Genomic DNA, 22,417 nt, shown 5'->3' with positions numbered 1-22,417 from the left:
CTTTCAGTGATTGTTACAGAGGTGATATTCACCTGTGCAGATGTGGAGAAGTCTATGATGAAATAAAGATGGAGACATGCACGACCAGCGTGACACGTCAAGGAGGCCCAATTGCAAGGAGTAAAATGGGGTACAAACTGTAAGATGGTGCCCACAGAATGCACACGGGAGTCAAGTTTGCTCTCACGTTTTATACTGTTTGGAGGGGTGTGTTCCCTCCTCCTGGAATATGGTCAAGTTAATGTCTGTTGATAGGCTATCTTGGGTATTCTGAATAGATTTCCAGTTTAAAACCAATGGCCGTAATGGTTTAATGTTTGAGATAAATTTTACCTAGGTACTCTGAGGGAGCAGGCAGGAAAGAGAGGGGGTTTGTGCAAAGGATTTGCACATTAGTATAGGACAACACAATAGGTACCAGGAAGGGGTACTGGAGACAACAGAGGATTAGGCAGCAGTTGCCAGTCAGGGTTTAAGATACGCAGATACTGTACATGCATAGAACCCATAGTCTTCTTACACTCCATTGTAGGAGAAGGGTAAAAGCAGGAGACTGGAATTAGCCTTGAGGATGCTGTTTTGAGACCTTATGCAGAGATCCTTTAGAGAAGCCTGGGCAAGTTTTCTGGCCTAAGCAGAGTGTTTTCACTTGGCCTGTTTTGTAGGATCTCTGGTTCAGGTACAAGTATGAGGACCCCATTAGATATCGGGGTGCTTTGACGATCAGGCAGCACCTCTCAGCAACAAAGGATACAGATATCTGACTTCAAAGGATACAGGCATTCTGCTTTCCTAATGGTCTTATTTTCCTGTCTGTTTTTTTCAGTTTATAATTAACCACAAACAAGTAGCAAAACTATTTTCAACAGGTGATTTTGCTTTTCCTTGATGGTAAAAGAAAAAGCAAACACAATCATTATCTCTCCAGTTCAGGATGCTCCCCGCCCTCTTCCTGACTCCTACTGTTCTAACAAAGTAACCAGGGGGAGCCAGTAGGGCTGCTGACTGGCCTGAAGAAAAAATGTTTAAGCTATTAATCGCCACATCATGAAAAGCACCAACAGCACATTTCTATACATTAAACTTCTATTAAAGGGATAGGACATCTTTTTCCAGGCCTTTTGGAAATCCTATTCCCTCTTAAAACTATGTTTCCTTCCCTCCCAATCCCCCTTCTCTATAAAATATTCAATTCTTTTGTTCCTTTTTATTTTAAATATACATGTTATCTGTGTATCACTCCCCACCCCCCGTACCTCTCACTTAGCTTGTGCATGGAATGGGCTCTCTTTACATTGAAAGGGATACTCTGAAATGTGTCAATGGTAAACTGTACTGATCACATTTCTCTGGGTGGTTCCCCCCACCCAGTCATTATTGCCTCTCTTTTTTTGTTAAAGTTTTTAATGTTAGCTGCCTTGGATATCTGGCTTGCCCACTGTAATGCATAAATAAAATAGCAATATCACCAATACAGCAAACACTTTGGCTGATTCCATGTAGCAGCAGGCGCGGTGAGAGACATATATACTAGCTAACCCTTTTCATATACTAGATAACCTTCTTTATAACCAGTCAGTAGTAGCCTCTCCTTTCCTTGGAGCTCAAGTTAATGCATCCAAGTGCAGACACAGAGCTACATCAGCTGCCTGTCACTTTCCTTATACTTTTTTCCATATCAAAACTCAAACATTATGTCAGCAAACAACTTATGCGAGTGGACAAAAGCCACAGAGGGATGTGCGTCTGTGCATACACTGAGCACCTTAAGGGATCCCTGTCCTTGGAGCCCCTCAGGACTTTTTGTGTAGCAGGAACTCCTTTGCATATTAGGCCACAAACACCTGATGTAGCCAATCCTCCTGGAGCTTCCAGTAGGCCCTGTAAGAAGAGCCCTGTAAAATCTTGGAGGATTGGCTGCATAAGAGGGGTGTGGCCTAATAGACAAAGGAGTTCCTATTACAAAAAAAAGCCCTGGAGCCCCTGCTATCCAGTATCAAAGCTGGAAGCTTGATTTGCCTCCATTGTAACAGCATGCCTCTTTGCAAACATTTTGTTTTGTCCATGGCATACTGAGGAATGGCAACTGTTTATTTTTATAGGATAAAAAGGGGTGTATTCAGACACACTGAGTGATGGCTAAATACATTTCCTGACAGTTTGGAGAAGGGCAGACTTTCTCTCTTCTGTAGTAGTGCCATCCTAAGCAGAATTATACTTTTCCTAGTCCAGTCAAGTAAGACTTGATTTATTTAAGTTAGTGGGTGCCTTATTTGAGAGAAGGTAAGTGGAGGTATAGAAACTGCCTCCTTTCCAAACACCTCAGTGCATAGATACCCTAATAAAAATGCTGCCTGTGTGGAATTCCTGCTGCTTTACAACTGTTAAAGACACCTCCGTGGGACAAAAAAGTCAGGACCCCAGTCTGTCCTAAGACTGCATAAAGGAATATTAAGCACACCAGTGACAGGGCAGTTTGGTGTGAAGCCAGATATTCAAACTTTATTTTTGCCATCAGAATTTCCATTGGATCATGTTCATTTTTTTTCACATTTGAAATGTGGGCTATTAAATGTGAATTTCTAATTCCTTGTTTTCTGTTTTACAATTAAGATGAATAACCACAGCTAAAGCTACTGGCAGCTGCCCTTTGAATACCAAGAATAAGTTCAGTAGAAACTGTAATCTTCACTCAGGTTGAATGACAAAATGAGTTAGCAACATAGCTCCATCCTCTTCGCATGAGAGACAACACTACTACACATTCTGAGTGGGGCTACAGTGGAGGCATCATGGTACAACCTCCGCATCAGATGCTTCCAGCAACTTTGTCAAGATTATGATGATTTTCCTTATCTTTATTTCATTCCCCTGTTGCCAGTTTTTATAAAGGTCTTTCAGATTTGCACATAGAAGCTTCAAAACCAATCTTAAATAATTGCCTATAGATTTGAAGAGTACAGCGGGTGGGTGTAAGAAAGTCTGTCAGCAACAATGTTGCTGAGTCTCTTAAACATGAAGGGCATCTTTACGGCTCCAGGATAACTGTGTTCCCAAAATTCACAGTGCTGCATGAATCACAGGCATTAATTATTATCGCATGGAAAACTAACTATGGTGTGTCCGCAGTTTATGGCTGCAAAGAGAGAATTTTGATACAGTAGAGTAACTACCTTATTAGATTTACTTATATTCCATAAAGGTGTCTTGGCTGATGCTGATTACAAGGCTATAACTATGGACAGTTTATTTCAATTTGTGAGTACAAGACCATGTATATGCTTTATCCAGAATGGTATTTTATCCAAAATATACAGAAACAGCTTATTTTCCTTTGGAAGCCAGTGACACTGAGCATCTGAAGCAATGGTTTTTTATCAAATCACCATTCACATGTTAACTAACATTATCCTATAGGATGGAGGTGATATGTTTTACTAAACTTGAACAATGCAGTGGGTTCTTTTTCCCTGTAAAACAATTGCATGTAGATTTGATAATGTCTGAAAAAAGCATATTTTTAACAATGATAACAATGATATTGTTATCATTAGCGGTCTAGTTAATCTTGTTTTAATTAGTGATGCTGCCTACTTTTTCTTTCAGCACAGCTGAAGTACATTTGGAAGGTTCTACCCAAGTGAACAGATGAGCCGTCTGTAGGAACTAAGGTCAGAAAACGAAGAGGCACTAGATATCATACTGCAAATTTAAGTTGGTTACTAGAACATATAAAATAATTTCACAAGAATATCCATTCTTTTGTTCATAGATTACATAGATTACAGGAAAGCTTTTAACTATGAAGATCATGAAGTGCTATGGTTGGTTTTAAAAGAAATGGCTGTGCCACAACATCTGATGGTTCTGATGTGCATACTCTGGACAAGAGACTACTGTTAAGACAGAATAAGGAGAAACAGAATGGTTTCTAATTGGTAATGGTGTCAGACAAGGATGCATTTTATCTCCCTGTCTCTTCAATCTATATGCAGAATATATAATAAGGAAGGCTGGATTAGAATTAGATGAAGGTAGAGTGTAAATTGGTGGTAGGGACATTAACAATCTGAGATGTGTAAATGGTAGAAAACAGTGAAGATCTGAAATTACTCCTGATGAAGGTTAAAGCAGGAAGTGCTAAAGCAGAATTACAGCTAAACAACTACTGACAAATTATACAACTTTTAAAGAAGAAGATGAAGATGATATTGGATTTATATCCCCCCCTTAGGGTTGCCAAGTCCAATTTAAGAAATATCTGGGGACTTTGGGGGTGGAGCCAGGAGACTTTGGGGGTGGAGCCAGGAGACATTAGGGGTGGAGCCAAGATCAAGGCTGTGACAAGCATAATTGAACTCCACAGGGAGTTCTGGTGGTCACATTTAAAGGGATGGCACACCTTTTCAATGCCTTCCTTCCATAGGAAATAATGAAAGATAGGGGCACCTTCTTTTGGGTCTCATAGAACTGAACCCCCTGGTTCAATCATTTTGAAACTTGGGGGATATTTTGGGAAGGGGCACTAGATGCTGCACTGAAAATTTGTTGCCTCTACCTCAAAAAACAGCCCCCCCAGAGCCCCAGATACCCGCGGATCAATTCTCCATGATTTTCTATGGGGGCGTTTTCGCACTGACCTTAATCGGCAGTGACGTCCCTCTTCACCGCGCAGGATCTGCGCGGATTTCGCACCAATTGCTGCGGAGCACCCGGAAGAGCCACAAAGTTCCGCGGCTTTTGCGGCGCAAATGGAAACTCGTTTTTGGCGGTTTCCATTTGCGCTGCAAAAGCCGCGGGACTTTGCGGCTCTTCCGGGTGCTCCGCAGCAATTGGTGCAAAATCCACGCAGATCCTGCGTGGTGAAGAGGGACGTTGCTGCCAATTAAGGTTAGTGCGAAAACGCCCTGGGAGTAAATCTCCACAGGGAATAACAGAGTTCCCAGCAGACATTTCCCTCCCCTCCCCCCGCTTTCTGACGACCCTTCCCTCTCTCCGCCTTGCAGCTTCCCTGTAAGCACCAGGGTGAAGATCTGGGTAAGAGTCCAGGAGCAGAGTTTGAGAGAACTAGGTTTGAATTCCCACTCCTGCCCTGAAAGCTCACTTGGGCCAGACACACACTTTCTGTGTAACCTCCCTCACAAGGCTGTTGTGAGAAAAAATTGAGGAGAGAATGATGGAAGCTGCCTTGGATCCTTACTGTGGAGAGCCTAGGCTATTAATGAATTAAATAAATTAATATATTCTGAACCCCTCCCCCCAAAAACACTGCCATCCTACACAGAGTTCCCCCCTTCTCGATCCATTGAAATCCATGCAACTCTGTTTTATGCACTGAAAGGTGCCTAAATAGAAATGTGACAGTCAACTTTGTGATGATTTGGGGGACCCTGAAAGATATGGATAATCATGGATAATGCCAGCTCCAGGTTGGGAAACTCCTGGAGATTTGGGGATGGAGCCTGAGGAGGAAGGAACCTTCGCAGGGTACAGTGCCACAGAGTCCACCCTCCAAAGCAGCCATCTTCTCAAGGGGAAACTGATCTCTGTCATTCAGGGGATCCTCGAGTCCAACCTTGAGGCTGGCATGCCAAGCCAAAAGCACCCCCCTTATGTTTCCTCCCTCCCTCCTCTCCCCAAGTTTATTTGCAGCCCAATCGATGTTAAGCAAAGAGCTGGGATTCCACTCTCTCTGACACTGAAGGGAGGCTTTGCTCCAGGAGCTGAAAGCTCCTTGCACCAAATTGGCTAACTCTATCACTTTCTTTCGGAAGATAAGCAGGCCATTTTTAAAGAGTTTCTTTTTAAAAAGAAAAGAAAGCAAGTGCAACTTTGAAAAGGGAATCTAGGGAATTTTTTTTTTTTTTTAAAAAGCCATCCTTGAAAAGCAGCATGATGGCTTGTTAGGAAACCAGAATGAACTTTTTACAAACCTTTCTTCGCTCTCACTCCCTCTCCCCTCCTCTGCTAGCAGGTGACAATCACAGGGGCCATGCGTCCACCAAGGCTGGGAGGGAAACAATGCGCAGAAGGAGGGGGTGGGGCATAGGAAGGAGAGAAGGAAAAGGAGATGAGGAAGGCTGGCAGGGAAACAACATTTGCGGAAGAATGCAAGGGGGGGGAGAAATCAGGAAGGAGGGAAAGAAGAGGAGATGGGGAAGGCTGGCAGGGAAACAACGTGCCTACAAAAAAGCCAGAAGGGGGTGGGGGGCATGACAGAAAGCAGGAAGGTGCAAAGGAAGAGGAGACGGGGGAAGGCTGGGAGGGAAACAACTGTACCCGGGAGAAAGCAAAAGTGGGGGTGACAAAAAGCAGGAAGGAGTGAAGGAAGAGGAGAGGGGGAAGGCTGGCAGGGAAACAACGTTTGCGGGAGAATGCAAGGGGGGGGAGAAATCAGGAAGGAGGGAAAGAAGAGGAGATGGGGAAGGCTGGCAGGGAAACAACATGCCCACGAAAAAGCTAGAAGGGGGGGGGTGACAGAAAGCAAGAAGGTGCAAAGGAAGAGAGACGGGGAAGGCTGGGAGGGAAACAACTGTACCCGGGAGAAAGCAAAAGTGGGGGTGACAAAAGCAGGAAGGAGTGAAGGAAGAGGAGAGGGGGAAGGCTGGCAGGGAAACAACGTTTACGGGAGAATGCAAGGGGGGGAGAAATCAGGAAGGAGGGAAAGAAGAGGAGATGGGAAAGGCTGGCAGGAAAACAACGTGTCCACAAAAAAGCAAGAAGGGGGTGGGGGTCGCGACAGAAAGCAGGAAGGTGCAAAGGAAGAGGAGACGGGGGAAGGCTGGGAGGGAAACAACTGTACCCGGGAGAAAGCAAAAGTGGGGGTGACAAAAAGCAGGAAGGAGTGAAGGAAGAGGAGAGGGGGAAGGCTGGCAGGGAAACAACGTTTGCGGGAGAATGCAAGGGGGGGGGAGAAATCAGGAAGGAGGGAAAGAAGAGGAGATGGGGAAGGCTGGCAGGGAAACAACGTTTGTGGGAGAATGCAAGGGGGGGGAGAAATCAGGAAGGAGGGAAAGAAGAGGAGATGGGGAAGGCTGGCAGGGAAACAACGTTTGCGGGAGAATGCAGGGGGGGAGAAATCAGGATGGAGGGAAAGAAGAGGAGAGGGGGAAGGCTGGCAGGGAAACAACGTTTGCGGGAGAATGCAAGGGGGGAGAAATCAGGAAGGAGGGAAAGAAGAGGAGAGGGGGAAGGCTGGCAGGGAAACAATGTTTGCGGGAGAATGCAAGGGGGGGAGAAATCAGGAAGGAGGGAAAGAAGAGGAGATGGGGAAGGCTGGCAGGGAAACAACGTGCCCACGAAAAAGCTAGAAGGGGGGGATGCGACAGAAAGCAGGAAGGTGCAAAGGAAGAGGAGACGGGGGAAGGCTGGGAGGGAAACAACTGTACCCGGGAGAAAGCAAAAGTGGGGGTGACAAAAAGCAGGAAGGAGTGAAGGAAGAGGAGAGGGGGAAGGCTGGCAGGGAAACAACGTTTGCCGGAGAATGCGGGGGGGGGGAGAAATCAGGAAGGAGGGAAAGAAGAGGAGATGGGGAAGGCTGGCAGGGAAACAACGTGCCCACGAAAAAGCTAGAAGGGGGGGGGGCGACAGAAAGCAGGAAGGTGCAAAGGAAGAGGAGACGGGGGAAGGCTGGGAGGGAAACAACTGTACCTGGGAGAAAGCAAAAGTGGGGGTGACAAAAAGCAGGAAGGAGTGAAGTAAGAGGAGAGGGGGAAGGCTGGCAGGGAAACAACGTGTGCGGGAGAATGCAAGGGGGGAAGGAATCAGGAAGAAGGGAAAGAAGAGGAGATGGGGAAGGCTGGCAGAAAAACAATGTGCCCACAAAAAAGCCAGAAGGGGAAGGGGTGCGACAGAAAGCAGGAAGGTGCAAAGGAAGAGGAGACGGGGGAAGGCTGGGAGGGAAACAACTGTGCCCGGGAGGAAGCAAAAGTGGGGGTGACAAAAAGCAGGAAGGAGTGAAGGAAGAGGAGAGGGGGGAGGCTGGCAGGGAAAGAATGTCTCTGTTTGAGAGACTGGCGCCGCCCCCCCTGCCCCCTCCCGCTTCCTGATTTTTGCAGAGCGGGGAAGGAGGCTGTTAATACGAGGGTCCCCTTCCAGGGCGGGGGGTTTGGGAACCCTACCCGCCCTCCACTCCAAAGAGTCTCAGAGTGGCTCACAATCTCCTTTACCTTCTTCCCCCACAACAAACACCCTGTGAGGTGGGTGGGGCTGGAGAGGGCTCTCACAGCAGCTGCCCTTTTAAGGACAACCTCTGCCAGGGCTATGGCTGACCCAAGGCCATGCTAGCAGGTGCAAGTGGAGGAGTGGGGAATCAAACCCGGTTCTCCCAGATAAGAGTCCACACACTTAACCACTACACCAAACTGGCTCTCCTGACAATGAAGAAACTGAAATAAAGATGTTCTATTTCTTGGCTCAACACCCAAAACAGAGACTGCAACCAAGAAATCAGAAGGAGACTTAGAGTGGGAAGGGCAGCCATGAAGGAGTGAGAAAAGATCTTTTTGTGTAAGGATGTGTCACTGATGACCAGGATCAAGATAATTCATACTCATTCCTCATTACTATATATAGGTGTTAAAAGTTGGATAATGAAGAAAGGTTAATTCATTTGAAATTCATGTTAGATGAGAGTTTTACAGATACCATGGTCTGTAAAAAGACAAATAAGTGGGTTGTCTGAACTTGCCCAAGAAGCTAAAATGACTGAACTGAGGCTATTCCATTTTGGTCACATTATGAGAAGACAAGTCATTGGAAAAGACAATGATGTTAAGAAAAGTTAAAGGCAGCAGGAAATGAAGACCTAACATTAGATGGATTGATTCAATTAAGGAAGCGACTTGCAAGACCTGAGCAAGGCTGACAACAATAGAACGTTTTGGAGATAATTAATTAATTCACAAGAACATAAGAACATAAGAACATAAGAGAAGCCATGTTGGATCAGGCCAACGGCCCATCAAGTCCAACACTCTGTGTCACACAGTGGCAAAAAATTTTATATACACACATACACTGTGGCTAATAGCCACTGATGGACCTGTGCTCCATATTTTTATCTAAACCCCTCTTAAAGGTGGCTATACTTGTGGCCGCCACCACCTCCTGTGGCAGTGAATTCCACATGTTAATCACCCTTTGGGTGAAGAAGTACTTCCTTTTATCCGTTTTAACCTTTCTGCTCAGCAATTTCATTGAATGCCCACGAGTTCTTGTATTGTGAGAAAGGGAGAAAAGTACTTCTTTCTCTACTTTCTCCATCCCATGCATTATCTTGTAAACCTCTATCATGTCACCCCGCAGTCGACGTTTCTCCAAGCTAAAGAGTCCCAAGCGTTTCAACCTTTCTTCATAGGGAAAGTGCTCCAGCCCTTTAATCAATCTAGTTGCCCTTCTCTGGACTTTCTCCAATGCTATAATATCCTTTTTGAGGTGCGGCGACCAGAACTGCACACAGTACTCCAAATGAGACCGCACCATCGATTTATACAGTGGCATTATGATACTGGCTGATTTGTTTTCAATTCCCTTCCTAATAATTCCCAGCATGGCGTTGGCCTTTTTTATTGCAGACGCACACTGTCTTGACATTTTCAGTGAGTTATCTACCACGACCCCAAGATCTCTCTCTTGGTCAGTCTCTGCCAGTTCATACCCCATCAACTTGTATTTGTAGCTGGGATTCTTGGCCCCAATGTGCATTACTTTGCACTTGGCCACATTGAACTGCATCTGCCACGTTGACGCCCACTCACCCAGCCTCAACAGATCCCTTTGGAGTTCCTCACAATCCTCTCTGGTTCTCACCATCCTGAACAATGTAGTGTCATCCGCAAACTTGGCCACTTCACTGCTCACTCCCAACTCTAAATCATTTATGAACAAGTTAAAGAGCATGGGACCCAGTACCGAGCCCTGCGGCACCCCACTGCTTACCGTCCTCCACTGCGAAGACTGCCCATTTATACTGACTCTCTGCTTCCTATTACTAAGCCTACTATTACAAGGTCTCCATTTATTTATTTATGCATTTGATTTATAACTTTGAAGCAACCTGATAACCCTCAAGATACACACAAAGGCAATGAGAATTTTTTTCTGTCAAAGAGTTTCCTAAAAATGTAAGCATTCATTAAATTCTAGTTACACCAGTGAGTTGAAGCTAATCTTGCCCTAATTATCTAGTTTTGTAGGAGGCAAAACAGACTTCTGCTCTCTTATCCCATTGTACTGCCAATAACAACCTCTTCATTTTGTTCTACTACAGCACTCAGAGCAAGCCTGCTACTACCTTATTCTGTTTCTAAGGTCTAGTTGTCAGTGAGGCAGTAAACCTGTGTATGGGCCCAACCACTTCTAACTTTTAAGTGGTAATTACATGACTAACAATGTTAGAGACGCCAGCCTCCAAGTGGGACCTGGAGACCCCCTGGAATTACAACTCATCTCTAGACAACAGAGATGAGTTCCCCTGAAGAATATGGAAGCTTCAGAGGGTGATGTCTATGGCATTGTACTCCACTGACGTCCCTGTCCTCTCAAGGCTCCATCCCCAAATCTCCAGGAGTTTCCCAACCTGGAGCTGGCAATCCTACCCCCACCCCCACTCGCTGGTGGCCAAGGGGGACATGACAACCCTAGACCACGTACTCCTAAACAGGGCTATTTTAATTCTATTGAAGTCAATGAGCTTAGAAGATACACGTCTATTTAGGAGTGCCCTATATATATTCCTTCAATATAAAAAATAATTCTCTCCATGGAATATTGCACAAATGACCAAAAGTTATGGATTTTGTTCAGAAGAAACAGGATAGCTTTTTGAAATGTTATTTGTTTGAAATGTTTTCAAACATTTTGGATTTTTCAGATATGAAATCTAGTTTTCATTAAAGAATTATGGGCCAGCTCTATGTCATAGAATGCTTTTGATACAAAAGGAGGGATTTAATAAAATATTATGATTTAACCAATACTTTCCAGTTATGTTTGTGTTCATGTCTTGCAATAATTGACAGGGCTTTGGGGGTTTGGGTTTTTTTTTTTGGGGGGGGGGGGTTAATAATTCAGTCCATCAGCTCTCCCCAGTATAGCAAGTGAGAGGTATTGGGATGTATAGTACAAATCAATCAGCCACATACACTGAAAGTGTGCTAGAGAGTACAGCTTTATAGTGAGGGTCCTGTTTGGCCTCCTATTTATAGAACTACCTTCCCCAGGAACCTTAACAAGATGGCTACAACTGTTAGGCCTGTTTAAGTCTGTAGAGTACATTGATGTCCATCTTGTCTGACTATAGCAACCTGCAGAGGACAGATCTAGCCTGGCAGGCACTGCAGTGCACAAGTGAGCTGCTGCATAGCACCTTCAGATTTGCAGTGCTGCCTGACCACATTGTAAGCTGCCACATGAAATGTTCTTCAGCAGCCTGGACATGGTGGATGAGAAGAACAGCTGTAAATTTCCTAAGTTTTTAGCATTTAGGAGGCCAGAGATATCAATTCCTGTTAACCTCATTTTATTTTAATTGCTAGTTTAAATGTTTGTAGGGGAATGCTTGCCTTATATAATAAGCCAAGTGATAGCGGTAAAAAAATAAAAGTTTTTAAAAACTCAAAACAGTGATGAATAGACAAAGGAAGACCACAGAACGCTGGAGACCAGAGACAGAGATGTTAAGTGGTCTTTGTCGTCTTTGCATCAAACCCAACTGCAAGATCCTTCCTTCATAAGCCTTCTCCATGGTAGCCATGTTTTTCAATCCTTCAAAGAACTCCCCCTTCTCCATGTCTTTCCTCATGACTCCAGACATGTTTGAATGCTTTTTGCATTAGAGAAAGCTCCCTGTGCATACAGAAACATTTGCCTACCTAGTGGAAAGCACATTACCACATAAAATGTGACTTGACATGCTTTCAATTTGCCTTTTTTGACAGATCTGTCATCTTGTTTGGTATGGTCCTTATAGATATTGTAAACTTTAAGATGGCAATATCTGCCCTGAGCATGATTACATTTAAGCATTCAGCTGAGCTCCCTTTTGGGGCAAGATTCCAAGAAAAGGGACAGGATTAAACAAATGAGATACTCAGACTACCACATGACTCTTGGAGGGGATCTTAATATTCATTTATGATTTGTTCATAGAATACCTTGTTTCTTCTTGACTGAGGAATGATCAGTAAACTCCAAGTAAGAAACAATTAACTGCTATGTTAAAGAAATACTTAGTCCTACAATATTTTTTGGAACACTCAGAATTTATTTCCAAACTGTGGAAGCTTTGATACTCTTAAGAGATCACAGTGTGAATTGTCTCAATTTATTTATGTTTTTGACACCTTATCTGAAGTGTTTTAATGGCCATAGTACATGAGATTTATTGACTAGGCCCTCCACCATTCCTCTTGTTTTATTTTCCAGATTTCTTCCATTTATTTACAGTGCAATCCTATGCTGAGTTTTACTTTCTAAGGCCATTGACATCAATGGGTTTAGAGTAGAATAACACTCTTAGTCTTTGAGATTACATTCATAGAATCATAGAGTTGGAAGGGACCTCCAGGGTCATCTAGTCCAACCCCCTGCACAATGCAGGAAACTCACAAATACCTCCCCCTAAATTCATAGGATCCTTATTGCTGTCAGATGGCCATCTAGCCTCTGTTTAAAAACCTCTACAGTAATGCTGGCTGCTTGTAAACATCCTAGATGACACTGCATTTTTTTGCAGTGTATAGCAAAAAGTAAATAGCACCAGTACTTTTAAATCACTATTTCTAATGCATGTTGTATTTAGCACAATGCTGCTATCATGTTCTGCATTCAGATTCCTTTCAACCAGTCCAACAGCCAGTTCTTTTAAGGACTCAGCTCTAAAAAAAAGGAGGATCTACCTTCATTACCTGCGATTAAAACTGGTCTGTCCTCATCAGCTTCTCTTGGACTTCTAAATGCCAGCCTAAAGTGGGGGCGGGTTAGGGTTGACAATCCCCAGTTGGGGGCAGGGGATCCCCTGGTTTGGAGTCCCTCCCTCCACTTAGGGCTATCAGAAAAGTGGGGTGCAGGGAATTGCTGCTGGGTGCTCCATTATGCCCTTTGGAGGTCAGTCCCCTTAAGGTATAATGGAGAATTGATCCATGGGTATCTGGGGCTCTGGAGGGCTGTTTTTTGAGGTAGAGGAATGAAATTTTCAGCATAGCTGATAGTGCCTCTCTTCAAAAAAACCCTCATGTTTCAAAAAAGTTGGATCAGGGGGTCTAATTCTTTGAGCCCCAAAAGAAGGTCCCTCAATCTTCCATTATTTCTAACGGAAGTAAAACATTTAAAAGGAATGTTGTCCCTTTAAATGTGACGGAAGCTCACCTGGAACTCGCTTTGGAGTTCCCTCTCCCAGAGTCTCCCTACCCTCTCCCAGAATCTCCTGGTAAGTCCCCTGCCCACTTGTTGGCCTCACCTGGCAACCCTAGGGTGAATCCATGCATAGTTTACTGGCTCTCAAGGGGGGGGGGGCGGTGATCCTTCCTCTGAGAACTGGAGACCTGATTGGTTGGTAGATACAGCCTTGTGCTTCTCCCACATTTATTCCATAATTGCCATCCTGATCCCTGTCACTCTGCTGAGCAATACCTGTGAAGTTGGTCCTTGACTGAGTGGCCAGTGGGGTTCCTGCTAAGATCTTAGTGGGGCTACAGACTGGCCCTCCAGTGGCTCAGGTCTTTCTCAACAGAAGTTGGGGGTATCTCCAACTCTTGACACTGTCTCAGCAGTCAGTTATGCCAGATCTTAATTCGATTATTGGAAATAATTTTTTAAAAAAATATTTCTATTGCTTCATCAACCATGCCTATGTAAAATTAGAAAAAGTACAAAGTCAAACTTCTTCCAACTGTTTAACCAATCCAGTTGCTTTCACACTACAAAAAAAAAGCAACTGTATAATCGCATTAAAACCTTTTTTTAGAGTTTACAGTGCTACTACTTTCAGAAAAAATCCTGGATCGATAACATTCATATCTGCAATAAAATGTAAATGCATGATTTTTTTATCTGAAAAAACTGAACACAGTGTATTCACTATTCAATAATGATCCCTTCTAAAGTTTCAGCTTACCTGGCTTGCTTTCATTTGGTTTACACTGCACTTCTTCAACACATTCTGCAGGAAACCACCCAATATGACCTCTGGTGCTGCCTTCCCAGAATCCACCTTCACCAATGCTCAAAACTAATAATAAAATAGGAAACATTATTAGATGTTTATTATTAGGTGTTTATTATGAGCAGGTAATTTTACTAATAAATAATATAAGGCCACAATCAAATCAATACCACTTGTATACAGTCACCCACTTTAGTTGACTATCAGAATAAAGGTACAGGAAACATAATTTGGTTATGTTATTTATAGTTCAACTTTCTCACTGAGACTCAAGATGGATTACATAATAAAAGTCAATACAACAAATAGGATGATACATTTAATCGACCTGCCTACTTGAGGGACCGTCTCTCCCCATATGAACCCCAGAGAGCGCTGAGGTCAGCTGGAAAGAACCAGCTGAATATCCCTGGGCCAAGGGAGGCCAGATTGAAGACCACCTGGGATCAGGCCTTCTCCATAGCAGCTCCCTTACTGTGGAACCAACTCCCGGAGGAGGTGTGGGCCCTGCGATGTCTAGACCAATTCCGCAGGGCCTGCAAGACCTACCTCTTTAAAATAGCCTTCACTTAACACTGAGCCAAGAAAGTCTTGCTGGATATGTTTTATTCTAGTCACTGAATTCTATAGAAGACCTTAGTCTTATTCTAGTCACTGAATTCTATAGAAGACCTTAGCCATAGCACCATAATGTTAATTTTAATACAAGTTGTTTTATTGTTTTAAGGATGATTTTATAATTGTAATTGTAACTATCACATATGGTTTTACTGTACATTGTATTTACGTGTTGTGAGCCGCCCTGAGCCTGCTTCGGCGGGGAGGGCGGGATATAGGGTTGCCAAGTCCAATTTCGGAAATATCTGGGGACTTTGGGGGTGGAGCCAGGAGACACTGGGGTGGAGCTAGGGGGAGGGGGGGACGGCTGCCGCCGCCTGTTCTCCGCTCACCGTAGCTGCTCCTCTGAGATGGGCTCAGGCTGAGCCCATCTCGGAGGAGCAGCTAAAATGAAGCCGAGAAGAGGCGGCCCTGCTCTTCCAGGAGTTTCTGCAGGAAACACCGCTGGGCAACTGGGCCTCCGAGGACGGTGTGCGGCCGCAGAAGCCGCCCGCCCTGCCTCGGGGAAGCCGCGAAGGCAGCAGAGAAGGGAGGGCGGCAAGAACAACCCACCGGGCCTCAGCAGCTCCATCCCCCCGGCCTCCCTCCCTCCCATGCTGCAGCGGGGCAGGGCGCTCACTCACCTGGGGTTGCTGGGACTTGGGGGGGCGGCGGCTGTGCTGCTAGAGGCAGCTGACCACGCGGTCGGTGTAAAGGACAGGCTTGAGGGTGCGTGAGCGCTACAGGCACAACGGGCGGGGCGTGGAGACCTTCTGCTACGGCTGGCCGCAGCGCTCGCGCACCCTCAAGCCCGTCCTTTACACCGACCGCGTGGTCAGCCGCCTCCAGCAGCACAGCCGCCGATGAGGAGCACATGGAGCGCGAGCGCAGGCGGCCCCCTCAACCCCCGCCAGTGATGCTGTTCACCCCCAGCATCCTCCCCGGCAGCCCCCGATGCCGCCAGCAGCAGCAGCAGGAGGACGCCGTTTCTCCCCCCGCTTCCGTTTTTTGGGGGAGCGGGGGAAGAGGCTTGAAAACCTGGGGTCCCCCGCTAGAGCGGGAGGGTTGGGACCCCTAGAGGGATATAAATAAAAAAAGTATTATTATTATCAACAGTGTGATAGAACTAGGAACTACAGAGTTTTGGAAAAGTGCTGACATCTGAATAATCCATAACTATTAAAATCACATGATAAACAATGTAGAATGAGGTAGCCAAACTTGCTTAATGTGAGAGCCACATAGAACAGGGGTGGCCAACAGTAGCTCTTCAGATTTTATTTTGCCTACAACTCCCATCAGCCCCAGCCAGCATGGCCAATGGCTGGGGCTGATGGGAGTTGTAGGCAAAAAAAAATCTGGAGAGCTACCGTTGGCCACCCCTGACATAGAATAAATGTCAGACGTTTGAGAGTTGCAAGACATGAACATCAGATGTTTGAGAGCCTCAAGGAAGGAAGGTAGGAAGAAAGCAAATAAATGGGGGAGAGGTGCAAAGAAAGCAACTTTAACTTTAAATGCATTCTCCAAGCTGCCAGCTGGCTTGACTTGGAGAAGTGATTTAAAGAGAGAAATGCCTTCTCCAAGCCAGTCAACAGGGTGGAAGGGGCTTTGAGAGCCACACAATACGTGTAAAGGAGCCACATATGGCTCCCAAGCCACAGTTTGGCCACCCCTAATGTAGAACATCATATTATATGGTAAATATACTGCATTTTCCTGGGCCAATGTGTTACAATGTAGCCTGATTTCTTTTACAAAAGTGCCTTTTTGAACATTTCTATTTTGTATAGTTTTCAAATTCCAACAGTATGAGATCCTTCCTGATCTTCTCAGGTAGTCTGTTCTACAGTGTGGAGGCCACTACAGAGAAATAATGTTTAATACACAATGTCTCACATAAAGTTCCCGATAATATCCAAGCTGTGGCATTCTGTACCAACTGGAGTCTCCAAGCTGATTTTGAGGAGAGATCTATCACAGATTTTGAGTAGAGAGTGTGTCACAGTAATCTTGTCTCTCTTCCCTGCTGGCCCTGTATCTTCATTGGAAAACCACTGTTCTGTGTTCCCACTCTCGCCAACCCCCTTCCCAGTCACTGTTCAAAAAAAGTTGGTGTGATGGCAGCAGTGCCAGCCTCTTGGCTTCATTCCGCCCTCCCTCCCCCCACATGTAGTAGCTTCACCAATCCTCACTGAACTGTGGTCAGAGAAGACAGAAGGGGGAAAACACCATGCCTCCTCTTTCTCTGCCTTTGTTGCCATTAGCCCCACCCCATAGCTAAAATGTGGTTCAGTTCATGGTTCATGGCCAAACCACAAATCAAACAATGAACTGAACTAGATTTGTTCACAAAACTCATTGGAAGGGACCACAATCCTTTTAAATGAGGTTTGCAGAAAGCCTCCCAAACAGCTTTAAACTTTAAAGGGACAACACAAAGCCTAAAACAGCTGAACAGTGGGGAGTGCCTCCCCACCACTCTGCTGTTTTTGCTGCTTTCTGCTCCATCCACACACCACCACAAACTGCTTTAAAAGTTTGCAGAAGCTTGTGATGGTGGACCCATCATGAACTTCTGTTTGCAAACCATGAACAGTGCAAAATTTGTGATGAATTTTGCTGCATGGTTTGGTTTGTGCCCATCCCTAGTGAGAACTATCAGTTTATTCCTATTCTTTGCTTCCTGTATTTAACAATTTTTTAATCCATAAGGGAACCCATCCTCTTATCCCATGACTGCTAAGTTTACTCAGGAGTCTCACTTGTGAACTTCTGGAGAACACTTGGTTCTGTTTCAAAGTGTGTGTTATATGAATTGAGACTTCACACATAGCAAGAAAAACTGGGTCACAGCCTTTATTATTTACAATTTTAATAGTACAAAAAAAGTACTTGCCAGTTCTTTGAATCTGGGTCAGATAGTGTGAATGTAATGGCCTTGGTTTATAAAAGAAAGTCATATAACTCACTGTAGGTTTACACAGGAGTATGCTTTTACACACTCTTCTGATTATCACAGCAGAAGAAAATGAGAATACGAGAGAGCAGGACCTTTTTAAAAGAGCATTTTCTCTAGTTTCTCCTAAATTCCTAGTGAAGCTCCTAGCTCAGTGGGAGCCTTAAACTATTCCATTCTTTCTGTTCAATGCAGGTTTCCCAATCAGAAAACTATTCTGCAAACTCCATCTTCTGACACCATGTAGTCTGATGTATAAAATGTTCAATCTCTTGGGTCTGGTGTAAAAGATTAAGCTTCAGCTTCAGCAGCAGACTTGGAACTACTACCTACAACTTAAAACTACAATCCACAAATAGAGCTGCCACTTCCAAGTTGGAAATTCCCTGGAGATTTGGAGATGGAACCTAGGGAAGACAGGGACTGCAGTTGGGTACAATGCCATAGAGTCCACCCTCCAAAGCAGCCATTTTCTCCAGGTAGGGATCCCAGCCCCCTCCCCCAAGTCTGAGTGGGGGATCCCCCAATTTGGTTTCCCCACCACAAGTCTGCTGGCCAGCAGGGGGGGGGGGGTATTCCACCCCTACACAATTTTGGGGGCACTTCTGGTAAACCCCCCAAACCCATTAGTTTCACCCCCCTCCAAACAGTCATTTGAGTGGTCACTTTTACTGCAAGCCTTTTCAGCGATCAGTTTCGCTCCTCTCTCTCCAGTTAGAACTGTGGGGGGGGGGGGAGCAAACCAGCCATGAAATGAAATGGCTGGCAGCCATTTGAGTAGTCCCTTTCACTTATCCCTAGCAGAAGGGACTACTCAAATGGCTGCATCCCACTTCCTGTTTTTTGGGGTGGCTTCCAGTTCCTGTTTGGAAGTGGTCCAAAACATTTTGGGGTTGGGACATCCCCCCCCCCCCCAGAATGCCCTCAAAGGCCCTTACAGGCAAGGGGTCTTGGTAACCCTATCTCTAGGAGATCCCCAGGCTCCACCTGGAGGTTGGCAAACCTAAATTGTATACATGCAGAACTAGAAATAATTAGGCCTCTCCCATATAGGTCTTGATAGGGAAAACAGAAACTAGTTTGTGAGGGCTTACTTAAAGGCATGCACACACACACACACACATCACACATCTCTAATACTCTCTATATGCCATGTCATTAGATATGTCTACCCAACAACTGACTTTCAGGTAGAACAACTATCAAGGTGCATTCATAATTTTGCAAGAAATATACTTCAAACTGATTGTTGTGATACCTAATATGATGCTCTAGTGGATACTTTAATGACGAAGTTGGATTGAAGAGAAGCTTCAACCCACACTGTTTTCCCAATCTCAGTTAGCAGCATGGAGGTATTATTTGCCCTATAGATATGAACAGTCCTCTACAGGGCAAAGAGCAGCTCCACAGTACTGATTGGTATTCGAAAAACAGTAAGGAAGAGAAAGTTTAGTGTGTACACATCCACCCACATGCATGCACTCCAGCCCTGGTCTAAGTAAGAAGTCCACATGGCTGGGATTTCGTAGGAATGATCAGATTTGGGGCATTTAGGATATGATCCTGCTCTGCTCCTGGAGGTTAAATCTATCTAGTGTCAAAGACAATTAATTTCAAGCAGCAGAAGCTCAGGGGCAAAGAGATTGGGTAATATTACAGTACTAAAAAGTGTATCACATTAGAGAATTACAAATTTACACTACAGAAGCTGAATTAAGCTTGTGTGAGCTTCTTCAGTGATCCATTCATCTTAAAACTGCTTATCCAAGGACCCTATTTTTTTCTTGCTTTCCATTCTTAGAAAACAGCAGGGAACCTTAGAGAAGCTAAGAGGGCATTTGCCACAATCCCTAAATCACAGGAGTTTGTGGCAATGATACTTGCCGAATACCAAGGGGACAATAAGTTAAATAGTATTTCCTAATCATCCTCTGCATATTTGACTGCTTAGGTAAGGTCTGGCAAACTTTATGCTGATGGGTGATAAAATCACAATGAAATCTTTCCTTCTGTGAGCTCTTTAAGAGGCTGATCAACAGACTTCTCTGAAAGGAAATCTCAGAAGAAGATTAAATGAGAATTCTGGCTGTGTGAGCAATTTGGTGTTATTTGATAATCCCTAAAAGCAATGAGACAATAACCTGAAACCAACCCAGTGTGTTTTTAAAACTTTACTTACTATACTATGATTAAGAAATATTAGCACTTGTTTTTTACAGCAACTGTAGGGTTAATTTTTCACATGCCTGTATTTTCTAACATCTTGATCAGGGCTTTTCTTGAGCAGGAATGCACAGGAACGCAGTTCTGGCTGGCTTGGTGTCAGGCGTAATATGCAAATCAGTTATTGCTGGGCTTTTTCTACAAAAAAGTCCTGTGTGAAACAATGGTGATGTCAGGGGATGTGGCTTAATACACAAATAAGTTCCTGCTGGGCTTTTTCTACAAAAAAGCCCTGATCTTGATTAATAAAGAGAACCGTACTTTTTCCAATAACAGATAAATTATCTGAGCATTTTTGGTCTGGTTTGCTAGTTTTAGTTGAAACACACGTACATATTTATATTATCAGATTGAAAGGCTGATAAACAATCTTTTAATAGCTAAATCCTGGAGAAATTTGCCACTAAATGTTTTGAACAGGCAAACTCCTGTTAGCACTGTTTAGTCAAGATTCTCTAACTGGATGCGTCACCGTGAGATAGTCTTGTTCTTTTACACTTATCTACCTTATAAAATGTATTTTAAAAGACAAGATACACAAAACACAGCAAATGCTACAACAGATAAACAGCACATGATCACATGTAATCATGTAAAGGTTCATAATGGGGGGCAAAGTATGACTCTAACAGTGCAACCCTGAGGGAAGATGCACCCTTCAAAGTCACTTGACCTCAATGAACTTGGGTGTAAGTTTGTTTAGGATGGCACTGTAAATCATCTCCCAGTGGCAGGCCATAGCAGTAGCTTCCTAAAGGTGAGGAGCAGTTGAGTGTGTGCTATGCACTATAATGATCACATCCTCAAACTCTGAGTAAGTCCTTAAACACTAACAAAAGAAATGTAAAGTACAAATGCCTTTGAATGAAGAAACTCTGTCTTACAACGCTTCTGACCAAACAACCATCTCTGCTCTAAGGGAAGAGCCAGAAAACAAGCCGCTAAGTAAAGGATGTCTATAAACAGGCTCCAATGAAAGCTGCAAATAGCTTTCTCTGAGCCACAGGAATTTCCAGACCAACAGACTAGATGAGAAAACATTAAAGGAAGAAGGAAGCTAAGGCAGAATAAGGATAAAGACACCCACTTAGGTGGAGGAGTTTGTATTCATTCACATATCCTTTAGGACAGTGGTGTTGAACTCATTTGTTATGAGTGCCAGATCTGACATAAATGAGTCTTTGTCAGGCCAGCCCATGTGTGTCATAAAATGTAATGCCAGGTAGCAGAGAGATAAACTTTATAAAGCACACAGACAAACACATTAAGGGATTTAAAAAAAAACAACACATAAAACATTAGCACTCATTGGTCTTAAAGATGCCTTCTTTGTATCTCTCCTGTGCAACTCAGGAACTGGGCAAAGGAAACTCTGGCTCTTTCCTTCCTTCCCCAGGTGCCGGGAGGGGGAAGAGAGCCAATAGAAGGAAGAGAGGCTTGGCTCAGTAGATCTGCTGTGCAATTGAGAGAGTCTAGCAAAGCAAGTTCTCCCTCCCCCTTCCTCCCCAAAGGAGGAGTCTCAGTCAATGGAGAAAATAAGAGGTTGTGCTCTGTCACTCCAGTACAATTAAGCAAGTCTGGCAAAGCAAGCTGTGATGCAGAAGGAAGCAAGAGAGATGGAGAGATGCAGAAGGAAGCAGATGACAGGCAGTTGCTCGGGGGCCTGGTAGGAGTCCTCCGGGGACCTGATTTGGCCCCTGCTTTAGGAGTTCACATGATCACTCTTTTTAAGTGTTTGAAGGGCTATCACAGGGTAGCCAAACTTGCTTAATGTAAGAGCCACATAGAATAAACATCAGATGTTTGAAAGCTGCAACATGAACAAATACTATAAACGTCTTTATTAATACTCTTAATACTTTCTTTGCACAGAAAAATAAAATACATACATATGTACTTTACAACACGACCATGCTAGAAGACTTTAAAAAACAAGTAATTGTAAGTATTAAATAAAGTTTCTTTTTAAATGGCAAAAAAAAGCTGAGAATAACAGTCCTAATAAGACTAACACAGGGAAAGGTTAAGGAATTATTTTTTGGCACTAGTGGGAGAAGGAAACACACATGTACCATATAAATCACTAACCACCATTTGCATCATTATGCATCTCTCTTTCCTTGACACCAAGGTTAGTAAATACAGCTCCTACAAGAGCTATGAAACTAAGGGGGAACCCTGCACCACCCTCTTTAATTCCATCCCTCTTTCCAGTAGCTCTGTCAGCTCCTGCACTCTCTTTCTCCACTGTAGGTCACCAGGCAACCTTTGTAATGGAGAAGAAAAGCTTGCAAGCCTGCCTATTTTGCCCTCCTTCCTTGCTTCACACATGACAGAAATAGTCACCTACCTATGGGTCAGCACTCAGAGGCTGACTAAGGTCCCAATGCTAAGCATGCTTACTTGAGAGTAAGCCTGAATTAAGTTCCTCCTTGACCTCTGGGAGCCACATAATATGTGTGAAAGAGCTG

The 22,417-nt window shown here is 44.2% G+C and overlaps 1 protein-coding gene across 4 annotated transcripts in view; it reads right to left on the bottom strand.

Moving 5' to 3' along the window:
- The window catches only part of SHANK2 (SH3 and multiple ankyrin repeat domains 2), an 811,137-nt gene that overhangs the window by 484,899 nt on the left and 303,821 nt on the right, over nucleotides 1-22,417 (bottom strand). For all 4 annotated transcript variants that reach the window (XM_060263196.1, XM_060263197.1, XM_060263199.1 and 1 more), the window contains one exon: nucleotides 14,117-14,230. In XM_060263196.1, coding sequence (XP_060119179.1) covers nucleotides 14,117-14,230 — 114 coding nt within the window. The remainder of the gene's footprint in view (nucleotides 1-14,116; nucleotides 14,231-22,417) is intronic.

The sequence above is a fragment of the Heteronotia binoei genome, chromosome 21, assembly GCF_032191835.1.
Source record: "Heteronotia binoei isolate CCM8104 ecotype False Entrance Well chromosome 21, APGP_CSIRO_Hbin_v1, whole genome shotgun sequence".
NCBI lineage: Eukaryota > Metazoa > Chordata > Lepidosauria > Squamata > Gekkonidae > Heteronotia > Heteronotia binoei.
The sequence above is the reverse complement of the archived record's forward strand: the minus strand, read 5'-3'. Positions and strand labels throughout refer to the sequence as shown.